Consider the following 16492-nt stretch of genomic DNA (forward strand, 5'->3'; position numbering starts at 1 on the left):
ATCATTTGAAGACTAACAAGCTAATTGTTAGTAGGAATGTTAAAGTTGATGAAGCTACTGTTTGGAATTGGGAAAAGAGTGAAGTTCAAGACTCAGAAATGAATTTTATCCAAAAACATGATGAGATTCAGGAGGAGAATGATTCAAATGATGAAGATGTTGTTGGAATCCGAGGTACAAGATCCTTGACTGATATATATGAGAAAAGCATCCGAGGTACAAGACCTCTGAATGATGCATCTGAGAGAAGCATCCAAGGTACAAGACCTCTGACTGATGCATCCGAGAGAAGCATCTGAGGTACAAGACCTTTCATTGATGCATCCGAGAGAAGTGTCCGAGATACAAGACACCTATCTGATATCCGAGATGCAAGACCCCTCATGTCCGATGTCCGAGATACAAGACCCTTGTCCGATGCCCAAGCTGTAAGCCTCTTGTCCGATGTCCAAGCTGTAAGCCTCCTGTCCGATGTCTGAGATACAAGACCCCTGTCTGATGTCCGATGTCTGAGATAAAAAACCCCTGTTCGATGTTCAAGCTATAAAACCCCTGTCCGATGTCGGAGATACAAGACCCCTATCCGATGTCCGAGCTATAAGATCCCTATCTGATGTCCGAGATATAAGACCTCTGTCTGATGTCCGAGATACAAGAACCCTATCCAATGTCCAAGCTATAAAACCCCTATCCAATGTCTGAGATACAAAACTCTTGTCCGATGTCCAAGTTACAAGATCCATGTCCGATATTCAAGGTACAAGATACTTGACTGATGAATTTGAAAGATCCAACCTAGCATTGATTGATCAAATTACTTTCTATGACGCCAATTAGTTTAAGACATGGAGAGAGGCCATGAAAACGGAAATCAATATGATAAACAAAAACAAAACTTGGGAATTGGTGAACAAACCCCAAGGCAAAAGGGCCATTGGAGTGAAATAGGTCTTTAGGACCAAGGTCAATGCAGATGGTACAATAAATAAGCATAAAGCAAGATTGGTAGTTAAAGGTTATGTGCAGCAACCTGGTATTGATTATGGAGATACGTTTGTACCAGTTGCAAGACATTAAACAATCATATTTCTACTAGCACTTGCCGGTCAAAAAGGCTAGAAAGTTTACCATTTAGATGTGAAATCTGTATTTCTAAATGGTTACCTACAGGAAGAAGTATATTTGAACAACCTAAAGGCTTTGTTGTTCAAGGAAAGGAAGATAAAGTTTATAAATTGCATAAGGCTCTTTATGGCTTGAAACAAGCTCCCAGAGCTTGGTATAGTAGAATTGACTCACACCTTGTTGGAAAATGATTTAAAAGGAGTGAGAATGAGCCTACTTTGTACATGAAGTTAGGTCCAAATGATGAAAAATTGATTGTTTCTCTATATGTTGATGACTTGTTTGTTACAGGAGGAGATTCACAAAATGTGTTGGAGTTTAAATCTGAAATGCAAAAGGTGTTTCAAATGTCAGATTTAGGAGTGATGAACTACTTTTTTGGCATGGAGAGATATCAATTTAGTTATGGTATTTTCTTATCCCAAAAGAAGTATGCTGTGGAACTACTCAAAAAGTTTGACATGGAGAAGTGTAATCCAGTTGACATTTCAATGGTTTACAATAAAAAATTTGAACTCGAAAATGGTGCTGCCAAGATTGAAGTTTCAACCTATAGAAGCCTTATTAAAAGTTTGCTGTATTTATGTGCTTCTAGACCTGACATTATGTTTTCTGTGAGTTTGCTTTCCAGATTTATGCATGCTCCATCACATATGCATTATTCTGCAGCTAAAAGAGTGCTAAGGTACATTATAGGCACCATAGACTATGGTGTTTGGTTTTTGAAGCAAGAAGAAGGTAAGTTGATGGGCTATGTTGATAGTGATTGGGGTGGAAGCATGGAGGATTCAAAAAGTACTTCAGGGTACTTATTTTCTCTTGGTTCAGGTCCTTTTTCATGGAGCTCACAAAAACAAGGTTCAGTTGCTCAATCCATAGTTGAAGCTGAATATATTGCTGCTGTAGTTGCTTCAAATTAAGCTTTATGGCTAAGGAAGTTGCTTGTTGATTTAAATGAGAGGCAAGAACAAGCTACCACTATATACTGTGACAATAAGTCTGCAATTTCCATTGCTGAAAATCCAGGTCAAGATAGAAGAACAAAGCATATTCCAGTCAAATATCATGCTGTGAGAGAAGCTAAAAGAAATGGTGAAATGAAGCTGGTTCATTGTAGTTCTGAGGTCCAGCTTGCTGATATTTTAACAAAAGCTTTGCCAAGAAACAGGTTTAAAACATTAAAAAATGATCTTAATATTTCCAGCAAAAGTGCCAAGGAGGAGTGTTAGTGTAATGTCACTTTTGTTGCTGTCCTAAGTTGCTTTATAATGATTAGTTACTGTACTTTCAGTTTTTGGCAAAAACACTGTTGTATTAGGTAGCCAAAGTATGGCTTATCTTTTAGCAATATGATTACTGCAGTAGTAGATGAAAATTAGATGGTTTGCTGTTTCTGAAAACTTGTAGTTATATGGTCTATCCAAAATGAACGAGGGTGTTCACCACACCAGTTTAAGCTTCTTTCTCTTTTGTTTTTGCTGTGTTTTTTGTTCAAAAAATCCTACAAATACCTTTATTAAAAATTGACCAATATTTAGTCCAATTTAAAACCAAATAATACTGTAATCGGAAACCTTGGTTTCCTTGTTTACCAGGGAAAAAAATAATAATAATAATTTCCTTGTCTGCTAATCCATTGACCAAAAAACAAGGCTCCTTCTTCTTGTTGGTGTTGTATATATGTTTATTCCATCTTTCTGGTTCATCTTTCTTCAAAACTGCACTTTTTATTGTTAATGCAGCTAACAATATTAATAAGAATGAAGAAGCGGCAAATCTGATAAAATGGAAACTCAGCTTTGGCAACCAAAGCCATCATGTCCTGGGCTTTTCTCTCCTGCAGCTGCAAATCTTTCCAGTCCCTCATTTCTTCATTTGGATCAAGATAAGATCTCCGGAACAATTCTGAGAGAGATTGGGTTAATAACGTACTAACAACCTCACTTGTCTTCTTCCTGCTTCATTAGGAAACTTGACCAATTTAACAGAAATATTTCTTTATAAAACTAACACGTTTGGACATAATTTCACAAGAAATTGATCTCATTTCATCTCTGTCATCTTCGTTCTCCTCATCATCATCTGCAACTTTAGCTTATCATCTAATAGCTGTGGAGGTTTTGGAGAAGCACTTATCTCCTCCAGCGAAGGAAGATACAGAGAAAGTGCTCTGTCTTGCTAAGATAGCATTTGCATGCTTGCATGGCACTCCACAATCTTGTTCTACAATGAAACAGGTGCTCAAGAGCTCTCAAGTTCAACTCATACCCATCGTTGTTGAAGTCTATATGGTTTAAGTTAGAAGAGCTACTTGATTTCAGTGATTCTGCTACCTGAAAACATGCCATGTTTATCTATAGGCGTTTCGTTTTTCATATTTTTTGTTTTGTTGAAGACCTGAACCTGATTCTTGTGTTTTTTTTTTTTTTTGGGTTTTTTTTTTTCTTATTGAAGACCTAAATGTGGATGTGTTAGTAGTTTCGTTTACATTATGCTTTTTGGGATAATTTTTCCTTTTAATACATGCATTATGTATGCAGGGTAGAATTTCCCCTGATGTTATTTTAAGGTGTGGATGAAATAAATTTAGCTCTTTTAGCTGTCATACAACCTTAATCTAGCACATAAACTTTCTGTCAAATCTTTCATGTGCAGGTTGAAAAAATAAAAGAAATAAGAAAAGACAAATGAGTACAAAAGTCATAGCCAAGAAACAGCAACTTGCTGGGTCATATTAAATTTTTTTCATTGAAAAAACAGATGCCTCCAATATATTGGGTTTGAGGAAAAATATACTCCACTGATGCTTGATTCATCAACCGTGCCTGCCTCAGGAAGCGACCGAAAATAAGCCGTCATTACCCACCTTCAATCTATCGGAAAGAAATGCTCACAAACATCATTTCAATCTCTAAACATTAATAATATCAAATCTAAAGCATATTCCACAGCTTCAGCAAATACTTCAACATCAGATCAATATTTGACCAAGTAAACCAAAAGTCTCTGATATATGCACGTTAAAATGACTTACGAAAGGGGACAACAAATATTTGTGCTTTAAGATGCAGAGTTCAAAAACTTAAGCATAATACCATGAGATAAAGCTCTCTTAAGGGGTTTTGAGATTGAAAGCTTACCATAATTAATGACAAGTATCTATATTCGTAAACATGTCACAGGGTAGTTTTAGAGGATTCATTTTTACCAATCCCAAAATCAATCAAGCCAACTGTTTGTAATTTGTTCATTATTAATATTAAGCCTCCTGATCAAGTTATGTAAATTCAGGGCTTGAATTTCATGTTAGAATTTTTATGGATCTAAATATACATAATAAATTCCATAAGTCATAATTTACTAACCTCCAAACACAGCCATTGATAAATTAGATCTTTAATCCTGCAAAATAGAAAATAATGTAAAGTAGTGCCTATGGACACACTACTCTCAAACCACTCTCAGATCTCTGAAAACCCTAATATCAAAATACCGTATGGCATCAATTGTTTGCTTGCCCTAGACCTTTAAATAGTCTCTGCAAGTCAGACTTATCCATTAATTTTGACACACATAAAATAATAATAATTTGATAATATAATTATACTAGGAAAAATATGGATAAGTCATTGGGCTTATAAAGAGAGTTGGTCCTCCAGTCCAATGGGCCAACTAGAGTCTTATAGAGAGTGTGTGACCAAGGGCCCTACTACAAAATAATAAAATAAGCCAGTCCCATTAATGGCATAAATAGGCCCTGTAAGTGAGTAATTGATTATGCCAAGTCCACAAATATTAATTTAATTCAACATTCTCCCACTTGGACTGCATAATCATCATCATATAATCCAAACTCACTTACTATAGAATCTCCCGAACCATAATGCCATTTCATCCAAATATATAGTATACCGACAGGGCACAACAATATACTAGACTAGGCAGTAGAGATTCTCTCAGTAAATCTCCCAAAACATGTTACCATTTCAACTGAGCACTTTGCATGCCATAAACTCAGTCTAGGTAGTAGAGATTTACCTAACCATGTGCAATCCCCCAACACACAAAACCATTTCATTCAAGCACATTGCGTATCGACAGGATACAACAATATACCCAAACTAGGTAGTAGGGATTCACCATGGCACCTGTGGATCAACATACACATATACATAGACTAATAGTCTCAACAGGCCTGTAAATATAAGGAGCAATAATATGTGTAATAAATCATCTCATAAATAAATAATGATCCACATACATCAATGTATTAAAATATTCAAAGAAATAAATAATTCTCAACATGGATATTACTACAGAAAACATAACAAACTCCCACTGACCCACAGCAGTCTCAACTGCTTAACAATCCCATACGGGACACATGCTCCTCAAATATGCCTACCGGTAAAGCCTTGGTCAGTGGATCTGCCACCATGCTATAAGTCGGCGTGTGAACAACAGTAATGAGGCCCTCTTCAACTTTCTCCTTTACCATAAAATATTTCACATCAATGTACTTCGCACCAGGAGTACCTTTTAAATTATTGGAGAAAGACACCGCTGCAGTATTATCACAATACATCATAATTGGCCTCTCAATGGAGTCAACCACTCCTAAATCACGGATAAAATTCCGTAGCCAAACTGCATGACGGGTAGCCTCATAACACGCCACATATTCTGCCTCCATAGTCGAGGATGCTGTCACTGACTGCTTGGCACTCCGCCAAGACACAGCACCTCCTGCCATGATAAATATATAACCAGTGGTAGATTTCTTATCATCCACACAACCTTTATAGTCTGCATCACTATAACCCACTACTTCAAGAGAGTTGGTGCGACGATATGTCAACATATGATCTTTAGTACCCTGAAGATACCTAAAGACCTTCTTAACTGCTTGGTAATGAATAGGACCAGGATTGCTCATAAATCTACCAAGCACACCCACAGCAAAGGCTATATCAGGCCGTGTACAAACTTGAGCATACATCAAACTACCTACTGCTGAAGAATAGCGAACATTCTTCATTGCCATCCTTTCTCTATCATTCTTGGGGCACTGATCCTTAGAAAACTTTTCACCTTTCGTAACCGGTACATTTCCAGGAGAACAATTATGCATATCAAATCTCTTAAGAATTCTATCAATATAAGCTCTCTGAGACAATTGCACTACATAATTAGTCCTATCTCGAACAATCTTGATGCCCAAAACAAAAGAAGCCTCACCAAGATCTTTCATATCAAAATAGTTGCACAACATCTGCTTTGTCTCAGCTAATAGGTCAGTGTCATTAGTAGCCAAAAGTATGTCATCAACATACAACACCAGAAAAATAAAACTGCTCCCACTGACCTTCATATATATGCATCTATCAACAACATTCTCCTTAAAGCCATTTTGGATGACAACCTCATCAAACTTAAGATACCATTGTCTTGAAGCTTGCTTAAGACCATAAATAGATTTCTTAAGCTTACAAACCAAATTACCATTCCCCGTTTGTTGGAAACCAACTGGTTGAACCATATATACATCCTCATATAAATCACCATTCAGAAAAGCAGTTCTGATATCCATCTGATGCAACTCCAAGTCATAATGCGCCACAATCGCCATAATAATTCTAAAAGAATCCTTTGTGGATACAGGAGAGAAAGTCTCTGTATAATCAATTCCTTCCTTCTGGCTAAACCCTTTAGCTACAAGTCTAGCCTTATACCTCTCCACTTGACCATTGGAGTCCTTTTTAGTCTTAAAGACCCATTTGCACCCAATAGGCTTGCTACCCTCTGGTAACTCAACCAAATCCCATACTCCATTTGATGCCATGGATTTCATTTCATCTTCCATTGCATCCAACCAAAAATTTGAATTTGAACTGCTTATGGCTTCCTCATAAGTGACTAGATCTGAATCATCACTTATGTCAAACTCATGCTCCTGCAAGTAAACCTCATAGTCATCAGGAATAGCTGATCTCCTAGTCCTTTGTGACCTCCTCAAGGGTACATTAGCATCTGCAATAGCTGGAATATCCTGCTCTTCAACAATGAGTTCATTCTGACCAACTATTGGTTCATCAACTACTGGATCAACAATATCTCTATCAGGAACAACTATACTGGGAATGAAAACACTTTCTTCTCTAAATTGAGATTCCCTTGGACCATTACTATCATCAAACCCAAAATCATCTTCAAAATAAATGGCCCTGTCTGATTCCACGATCCTGGTGGTGTGAGAAGGACAAAAGAATCTTGAACCTCTAGATCCTATACAATAGCCAACAAAATATCCACTAATGGTTTTAGGATCCAACTTCTTAATTTGGGGATTATAAATCCTTACTTCAGCTTTGCAACCCCATATTCGAAAATGATGCAAATTAGGCTTTCTTCCTGACCACAACTCAAAAGGTGTCTTAGGAACGGACTTACTTGGAACTTGATTCAAAATATAAGCTGCTGTCCTTAAAGCCTCTCCCCATAAATAATCTGGCAACCTAGAATTTGCCAACATAGACCGCACCATATCCAACAAAGTTCTATTCCTTCTCTCAGCTATGCCATTTTGCTGAGGTGTACCAGGCATCGTATATTGCGCATCTATGCCACACTCACGCAAATAAATAGCGAAAGGCCCTGGGTTCCTTCCAGTTTCATCATACCTACCATAAAACTCACCACCTCTATCAGACTTTACAGCTTTTATTTTCTTATTCTTTTGAAGCTCCATCTTTACCTTAAACTCTTTAAAGGCAACTAAAGAATCTGACTTCTCACGAATAAGCTCAACATGTCCATAACGAGAGTAATCATCAATGAAGGTAATAAAATATCTATAACCACCCAAAGAAATTGGTGTAAAAGGTCCACATATGTCAGTGTGGATTAACTCCAAAACATCTCCACACCTAGCTAACTTATCCTTTCTTACCTTGGCAGTTAACTTCCCTTTCACACATTCAACACAAGTCAACAGATCAGAGAAATCAAGATTAGGAAGTATCCCATCCTTCACTAACCTTTCCATTCTGTGCCTAGAAATATGCCCCAAACGTTTATGCCATAACATTGAGGAATTGTCATTAACTCTTGGGCGTTTGGAAGCAACAATAGAATTAACAGAGAAATTGAGACCATTATTAAATAAATCAAGCTTATATAAATTGCCACATAAAGTTCCAAAACCAACAACTTTACCATCCTTAAATAATTCAACTTTGTTATTTCCAAACAAAAAACTATAACCTTGACTATCCAAAACAGAAATAGATAACAAGTTTCTTCTTATTGAAGGTACATAAGAAACTTCTTGCAACTCCAAAGCATATCCAGTGGAAAGCTTCAACTTGATTGTTCCCACAATGTCCACCTTCACTCTTGAGCTATCTCCCATATAAACATGCTGCTCAAGATTGGTTGGGCCCCTTCGGCTTATCATCCCCTTTCTTCTCTTGCTTTCCCTTTAAGGTCCAACAGTCTATCTTCTTGTGCCCAACTTTATTGCAGTATCCACACCTTCCATTGAAGTACTCTTTCCTTTCTCTAATCTGAAAACCACCATCCCTAGGTCCTTTAGGCTTCATACCAGAAAACTTCTTCCTATTGGGGTTAAAACCCTGCCCAGGCTTGAAACCTTGTCCTGGCTTGAATCCATGTCCCTTCTTTTGGAAAAACTTCTTGGACTTATCTACCTGATGTGAAACCATAGCAACAGACCTAGACTTACTTAATTTAATATCATCCTCTTCCTTGACAAGGATAGTAGTCAATTCCTCCAAACTACAACCTTCTTTCTTAGTATTCAAACTCGACCTTATATTATCAAACTGTGATGGAAGACTCCTCATTATAGAATAGGTCAAGAACTCCTCTCCAATGTCCATCTTAAGATCCTTCAGCTTATTATAATAGGAGGAAAGTAGCATAATATGGTCCCTTACTCCTTTAATACCATCATACTTGGTATTGTTCAATAGGTCCAAATAATGATGCTTCTCATTCATATCAAACTTGATAAACTTCTTTCCTATCTCCTCAAGAAGTCCCTTTGCAGTATCCACTTTAGGAATACTAGCATATATGGCCTCATCCATGTAATTCTCCATCATCATCATACAGCACTTATTAGAGTGCTTCCAATCCTCATAAAGTTTCTTAGCTGCTACAGTACTTTCATCAATCGGAATCTCTGGTGGATCTATCTCCAAAGCCAAATCCAATTTCATGAAGGTCAAATTCATAACTAAGGTTTTCTTCCATTTCTGATAATTTGTCCCATCCAATTTCATCATGGCAGTCATAGGCATAAGATTTGGGGTGCTACTAGCTGTAAAAATAGTAAACAACAAGACATTTAAAAAATTTAAGACAATTCAATTACTATTTTCCAGCCCCTCAACACAAAAAAACACAAACACAAATATCGCTTAGGGTCTTTGTAGCACTAAAGATACCCTTACGCGGGCCAGGGACAGTCAACCAAATAACCACAATCAAATGCATTGAATTGAATCACCGACAGGGCAACTCAGAACCTGCAATACATGGCATTTAATTAACTTCCACTGCCATTCCAGGCGTCATACAAAGCAACTAAAACTACCGACAGGGTAGCTTAATTACCCGCATAGACCCTGGTTAATAAATGGGAGAAAATAACATATTGGCAATTTCATGAAATAAGCAAATATAAAACATCCCATCCACTATGCCAATATACATTACATTGGTACACATAATGCAGATAAAATAAGTCTCACGACAGGTGAGTACCTAAAATCCCACACTACTATACCAACTAGGCACAAAGCCTCTTTGGGTAAGCTCACACAATCCAATTTTCCAATCACAAATATTTAATTTAATTTAATAAAATTGGAATGTGATAATTAAACAAATAAACAAACAATAAATAAATAAATTGAACAATTGAATCACTAAATTAATAAATAAATAAACAAAAATAAATCAATAAAAATAAATAAGTTTTTTTTTTTTTTTTTTTTGGCCTGCTGACGTCATCTGCTGACGTCAGCAAACGACGTGTCGTGCTGACGTAAGCAGATGACGTCAGCAACCACCCAGAACGACACGTCGTTTCTCTCTTCTTCTTCAGCCAACCGGGTCACGGGTGACCCGGTTCCAGTCCAAACGGGTCACGCGACCCGCGATTTTACCCGGCCAAATCTCACCTTTCCGGCCACCGTTTCCGACGATTCCGGCTGCGTTAGTTTCGTCTTCCCTTGGGCAACGTTTCCCACAAACAAATTTGATTCAAAAACAACTCAAAATAAACATCCAAGCTAGGTTTATTTTCGGCCAAAAACACAAACAAAAACCCATGGAAACACAAGAAATTCGAGCAAATTTTAGTCAAAATTGATGCTGTTTGTTTCGTTTATTCTTGGGAAACTATTACCCAAATTAATTTGGTCCAAAACCCAGAAAATCAGTATGTGAAATTCATGGCCGAAAACCCAGTTTTTTTTTTTTTTTTTTTTTTTTGAACAAGCCCGATATTTACAAATAAATTTTATTTTATTTTATTTTATTTTAAAAACAAACAAAAAACGACCATGAGTATATATATATATATATTAGAACACTGATAATAATGGCAAAAACACATATCAATATTCACATGCTAACTGCAATAAACTCCAAAGAAATTTACTATGCATATTAACCATGTGCTCTGATACCAATTGTTAGAATTTTTATGGATCTAAATATACATAATAAATTCCATAAGTCATAATTTACTAACCTCCAAACGCAGCCATTGATAAATTAGATCTTTAATCCTGCAAAATAGAAAATAATGTAAAGTAGTGCCTATGGACACACTACTCTCAAACCACTCTCAGATCTCTGAAAACCCTAATATCAAAATACCGTATGGCATCAATTGTTTGCTTGCCCTAGACCTTTAAATAGTCTCTGCAAGTCAGACTTATCCATTAATTTTGACACACATAAAATAATAATAATTTGATAATATAATTATACTAGGAAAAATATGGATAAGTCATTGGGCTTATAAAGAGAGTTGGTCCTCCAGTCCAATGGGCCAACTAGAGTCTTATAGAGAGTGTGTGACCAAGGGCCCTACTACAAAATAATAAAATAAGCCAGTCCCATTAATGGCATAAATAGGCCCTGTAAGTGAGTAATTGATTATGCCAAGTCCACAAATATTAATTTAATTCAACATTTCAATGATCATTTTTAGAGAACGGAAAACAAGATTTACTACATTTATCAACTCAAACCCCGAATTTCATCTTGTAAAACTCAATATACACAACAGTATCTACTTTGGCTTTTCCATCCACTTCTTGCTAGTTTCCCCGGCATCATTTGCATTAATGGAGGAGAAGTGAAAGTTGGGAAACTATGTAATGTATGTAATCTTTATATACGAATTGCCTACAAATTAATTACAACCTAAAATTTGAAAGTTGGATGTTCTGTTGTTAAAGTTTTGGTTTGTGAATAAGTTTGGATGTTCAAATATTACTTCATACGTGCACACAGAAGCTCATTGCTGATCTTAAACTGAAGACCATAACTTTGTACCCAATTTAGAATACAAAATAACTAATCGATATCAGACTCATGAAAAAAGCTCTAAAGGGACTAGTAAGTCCATTCTCTACTATAAAACCTATTTGAAATATAGTTAAATTTTCTTTTAAAACATTTTTATATATACATGCAGTAGTGTTGATTTATCATAGCTATATGTATATATATATATATATATAGCTCATAGCCATGGTATATATATATATATATATATATGTATGTATAGCTCATAACCATGGTTTCCTTGTTGCTAATCCACTGTCCACTATGTTGGTTATGTGATTCAAAGAAGTCAAAGCTTGAGTTATTTTTTTTGCATAGTTGCTGTCATCAAAACTACGTCGTTTCAACCTTATATCATTAAACAAAACTGTGAGTTTTGGCTTGGTGGTTTAAAGAGAAGCTGGCAGTCACGTAAAGGCTTTCCAATAGAGATATGCAGCAATAGTTCTACAGCAGCAACTGTTCTGCAGCAGCAACAATTCTGCAGCAACCGTTTTCTTTGGTGTCAATATAATTTAAGTTCTCTTTCTCTTTCCCTTTAAGGTTTTCTCTTTAGTATTCTCTTGGATGAGAGTTGTGAGGTGAGAAAGGTTGTAAAAGGGGATTTTGGGTCTGGTATGGGTTTTAGGTGGAGCTTCTAAAACAAAGAAAGAGAACTAGATAAGCTGTAAAACACATTCAATTATAGTGCATTTGAACTCCTTGTGGAGCTCCGAGGACGTAGATTCAATCTTGAATCGAACTTCGTAAATTCTGTGGTGTTTTGATCTAGTTTATTATTTAATTTCTTGAATGTTTGTGTTGCTGAAATTGTAACACACTAGACAAGCTTCCTTCTTTCTGTTGACTTTTGTATATGTGTTTATTACATCTTTCTAGTTCATCTTTCTTCAAAACAACTAACAATGAGGAAGCAAAGGCTCTGATAAAAATGGAAACTCAGTCTTGACTACAAAAGCCAACATGTCCTGTCTTCATGAGGCAGCCACTGCAGTATCTCATCAAGCTAGAAAATGACTTGGACAAATCAATCATTAGGCAAAGAGAGAGACTAATTAGAAAGGAGATTATCTAGCTGTGGCAGAAGATCATTTGGCAGTGCCTACTGATGAGGTAATCTCTATAGAGTACAAGATCCTTCTTGGGCTGGATATAGTTATTCAAAGCTAGGGAAAGCGACAAAAGATCTAATCAAGAAAAGACTAGGGAAAGAACTCACAGATAAACTCTAGGACAACTGAAGCAAACTTTTTACAAAAAGTAAAACTCAACTTGTGAAACTTGAGGAGAGGCACATAATGCAAAGCGTGTGTTAAATCGGCATGAACAAAGTTTTATATGAACTAACCAACAAGCTAAGGCAATAAGCTGCAATCAAAAGCTTAGCAAATTACATCTCCTTAGTACCATGTTCATGTTTGGTACTGTAATTAGTATTAATTCATTTTACTCAATTTGGTTAGGAATTCTGCGTCTTATACTCTATATGTGTTGTGCCCTACTAACAACAAAAAATTGGGAATTTAAGTCTAGATATAGAACCCCCAGTTTTACAAAAGCCGTAGGTAGATATCATTATTTCTTACTAATAAACATGGGGATGTCAATTAATTTTCCTATAATTCTACACAACAAGTTAGGAATAGGAAGTCCTGCAACTCTGTTTCAGTTCCAACCCTTACAAGGACATTCTAGAGCATGTACATCCTTGGCAGCTAAAACACAAACGACAATACAAGCAACTCATACATTCTTTATTCACCCAAAAAAATAAAAATAAAAAAATAAAAAAAATAAAATTATCATTCTATCCAGTTCCTGAGCTATACTTTTTACCTACTTGTGATGTGCATGTGATACAGGGAATTAAACCATTTGCATATTAATGATCTAATTTGTGGAAATAAGCTTAAAAAACAAGACATACAAAAGCAATAACCTAGCATATACGCAAAAACAGGGCATGCAAAAGCAAATACGCTTGAAAAATAGAAAGTTATCGCATCACATGCTTCAACTTTTGCATCATTATTGAACATATACTCCATAAGCGTTCATTATTGAATTACAAATAAGAACATAAATGAGAAATTTGATACGTTAACAGCGAAAACAAAGGAGCTGGATCATCATTTCCTTTTTTTACTTGGAAATGCAAATGGCTTTAACCTTTTCTTTTTTTTTGGCATTATTTTCAAAAAGCAGTAGAGCCACACAACAAAATTACTCTACTATCATGTAGGAGGAGAAATTTTGTGCAAGTACAAAACCCACTTTCATGCATTTCAAGAGAAATCAATATAGTAGTCATTATTTAACCAACAACTACGTTAACTCTGGCAAACACTAATGAAAGTGATGTTTCACGGTATTCCACTTTCCTTAACTCAATGATTCATACATTCATAAACATGGTGGCGATAAATACCTGACCTCTATAGAAAATCCATAACAAACAAATACATAAAATCTCAACCAGATACTATTTCCTCCAACATATCACTTGTCTCCATGTCTTCTTCCTGGCCAATTTGCTTAACGATATGGACATCAGAAAAAGAAGGATCATGAATTTTCATATCAAAGAGTCATATATCAATACGTTTTTCCATCTAGAAAAAGTAAAACAGACAAAAACGGTCTCTTTCACTAATAGCAAATCCATCGTTCCTTCAACATCCTGTGGAAAGCTATACAAAATAAGATCTTTATCTCCCACCTGTAATCTATAGACCATATAACTTCGTAGCCCACTTTTTACAATGAGTAGAAATATCTAATCAATGAACTTTGTTTTTACACAACCTCATACCAATATATATGCCACGTATTATATGGAAAACAAAATTATAGATGAAAAATTATATGCGTGTTTTAGTGGTTTTTTTTAATATAAATTTTTAAAAATTAAAAAAAAAACAAAATTAGAGATAAAATCTATTTGAATTTTTTAATTGCTCACATGCTATTGACGTGTTTGGCCATGTAATTTAAAAAACAACAATTGATTTTGGAAAAATTATGCCAGTGTTTAGTGATTTTTTTGTGAAATTTTCTTAAAAGATTAATAAAAAATAAAATAAAATAAAATTTGGAGTTTAAGTAAATGATGTTTTCAAGTTTTTTAAGAATAAATTAGAGACCCTTTTATTTGTTTAAAATTATTTATAAAATTAATTTTCCAAACATCTTTCATTTTTTTTTCATATATAAATCAATAAGAATTTTTTTTTGTTAATTACTTTTTGTATAATTTATTAAAATTGAAACTATGGTCAAAGAGGTACACAAAATACAATATTTCTGTACTTATTTACCAAAACCAAATTTGGAATTATTATTATTATTATTATTTCTGGATAGCTTATGAGTAAAACGCCCAAGATATCTTTTTCCAAAAAAAAAAAAAAAAGTGTCCAAGAGAAAGTTTTGTATTAGAAAAGAGGGACATGGGATATGTGTGCTGAATAAAAATCTAACAAGACAACTAAATTGTTCTTCCTAGTTTCTATATGGAGTATAAAGTAATGAATGGCACATATTTGATATCAGAAGAATCATCCTTTCAGAATATGCAGACAATAAAACACACCTTTACCAATTCCGAAAGCAAACTATATTACCCGAAAAAGAGAAAATGACCAAAGACGGGGGTAACTTGTTCACAATCCTATATGTAAGCCTCCCGATCAAGTTGTATAATTTCAGTACTTAAATTTCAATGATCACTTTTAGAAATTGAAAAAGCATACGTTATTATATACCTAAAATAATCCTTGAATTTCATCTTGTACCCCTCAATCTATATACAAACAGTATCCCACTTTGGCCTTTCCCATCCACTTCATATAAATCAAGGACATAGGTTGAGGTTGGGATTTCATATATATAAGAACCATCAAATATATATGTTTATTTGAATATTATATGTGATGGATTTGATAGCTAAGGGAGAACTATACACTACTAAAAGTTAAAGTGTAAATTTCATGTTGGATATATGTGGAAATTACTTGTTTGCTTTCCATATCTCCACAAGAAGGGAAGGAAATCCTATCTTTTAGCACAAAAAAAGGGAAATCCTATCTTCCGACGTATATATGAAACATAAACAACGTATATAGTACAAGTGTTTTTCTTTCGTCCCTTAAACAATAATATTCAAATATGGTTTGGCGTACGTTGTGGGCTTGGTAGTCCAAAAGTCCTCTACAATGCCACATGATGGCAAAGAACATGTAATTGCATGGACTAGCACTAGTCAATTCTTTAATGTCTAGTACTGTAGAGTTGGAAAAGTACTACATTTACTGATGGAGCTTATAACCACAGGTCAAAGTCTTGAAACCTTAAAGTTTGTTATTATTATTATTATTATTATTGTGTTTTTTCTTCTTGTTGTTGAAGACCTGAACGCGAATGCTTTGCTGGTTTCCTTTACATTTTACATTTTGATTTAATTTTTCCTATTCATATATGTATACATAGGAGAAGTTATCCTTATTTAAGTTGTAGAAGAAATAAATTGTAATCTTTTAGCCAGGGCCTTCTCAAGCAATTTTGAGGCCCTAGGAAGAGAAAAATATTTGGGGCCTTAATATGTTTTTAAAAAAAATTAAATATTAGTTTTTAAAAAGTAAATTTTTATATAAAATTTAATTTTCTAACTCATTGAGATGCAAAGTTACTAATTAAATTTTTATATTCAAGTTTGCATAATAAATCCTTTTCAATTGATAAAATTTTCAAATTATTTAAT

The 16492-nt window shown here is 34.9% G+C and overlaps 1 protein-coding gene across 1 annotated transcript; it reads right to left on the reverse strand.

Annotated features, from left to right (window-relative positions):
- Positions 1 to 8319: 8319 nt before the first annotated feature.
- LOC132799584 (uncharacterized) lies at positions 8320 to 11355 on the reverse strand. The gene is made up of 2 exons (XM_060811836.1): positions 10910 to 11355; positions 8320 to 9469 (listed from the first exon to the last, which is right to left on the reverse strand). The coding sequence occupies exons 1-2, from the start codon at positions 10923 to 10925 to the stop codon at positions 8550 to 8552; spliced, it is 936 nt and encodes a 311-aa protein (XP_060667819.1). The 5' UTR covers positions 10926 to 11355; the 3' UTR covers positions 8320 to 8549.
- Between the last annotated feature and the right edge of the window lie 5137 nt (positions 11356 to 16492).

The sequence above is a fragment of the Ziziphus jujuba genome, chromosome 10, assembly GCF_031755915.1.
Source record: "Ziziphus jujuba cultivar Dongzao chromosome 10, ASM3175591v1".
NCBI lineage: Eukaryota > Viridiplantae > Streptophyta > Magnoliopsida > Rosales > Rhamnaceae > Ziziphus > Ziziphus jujuba.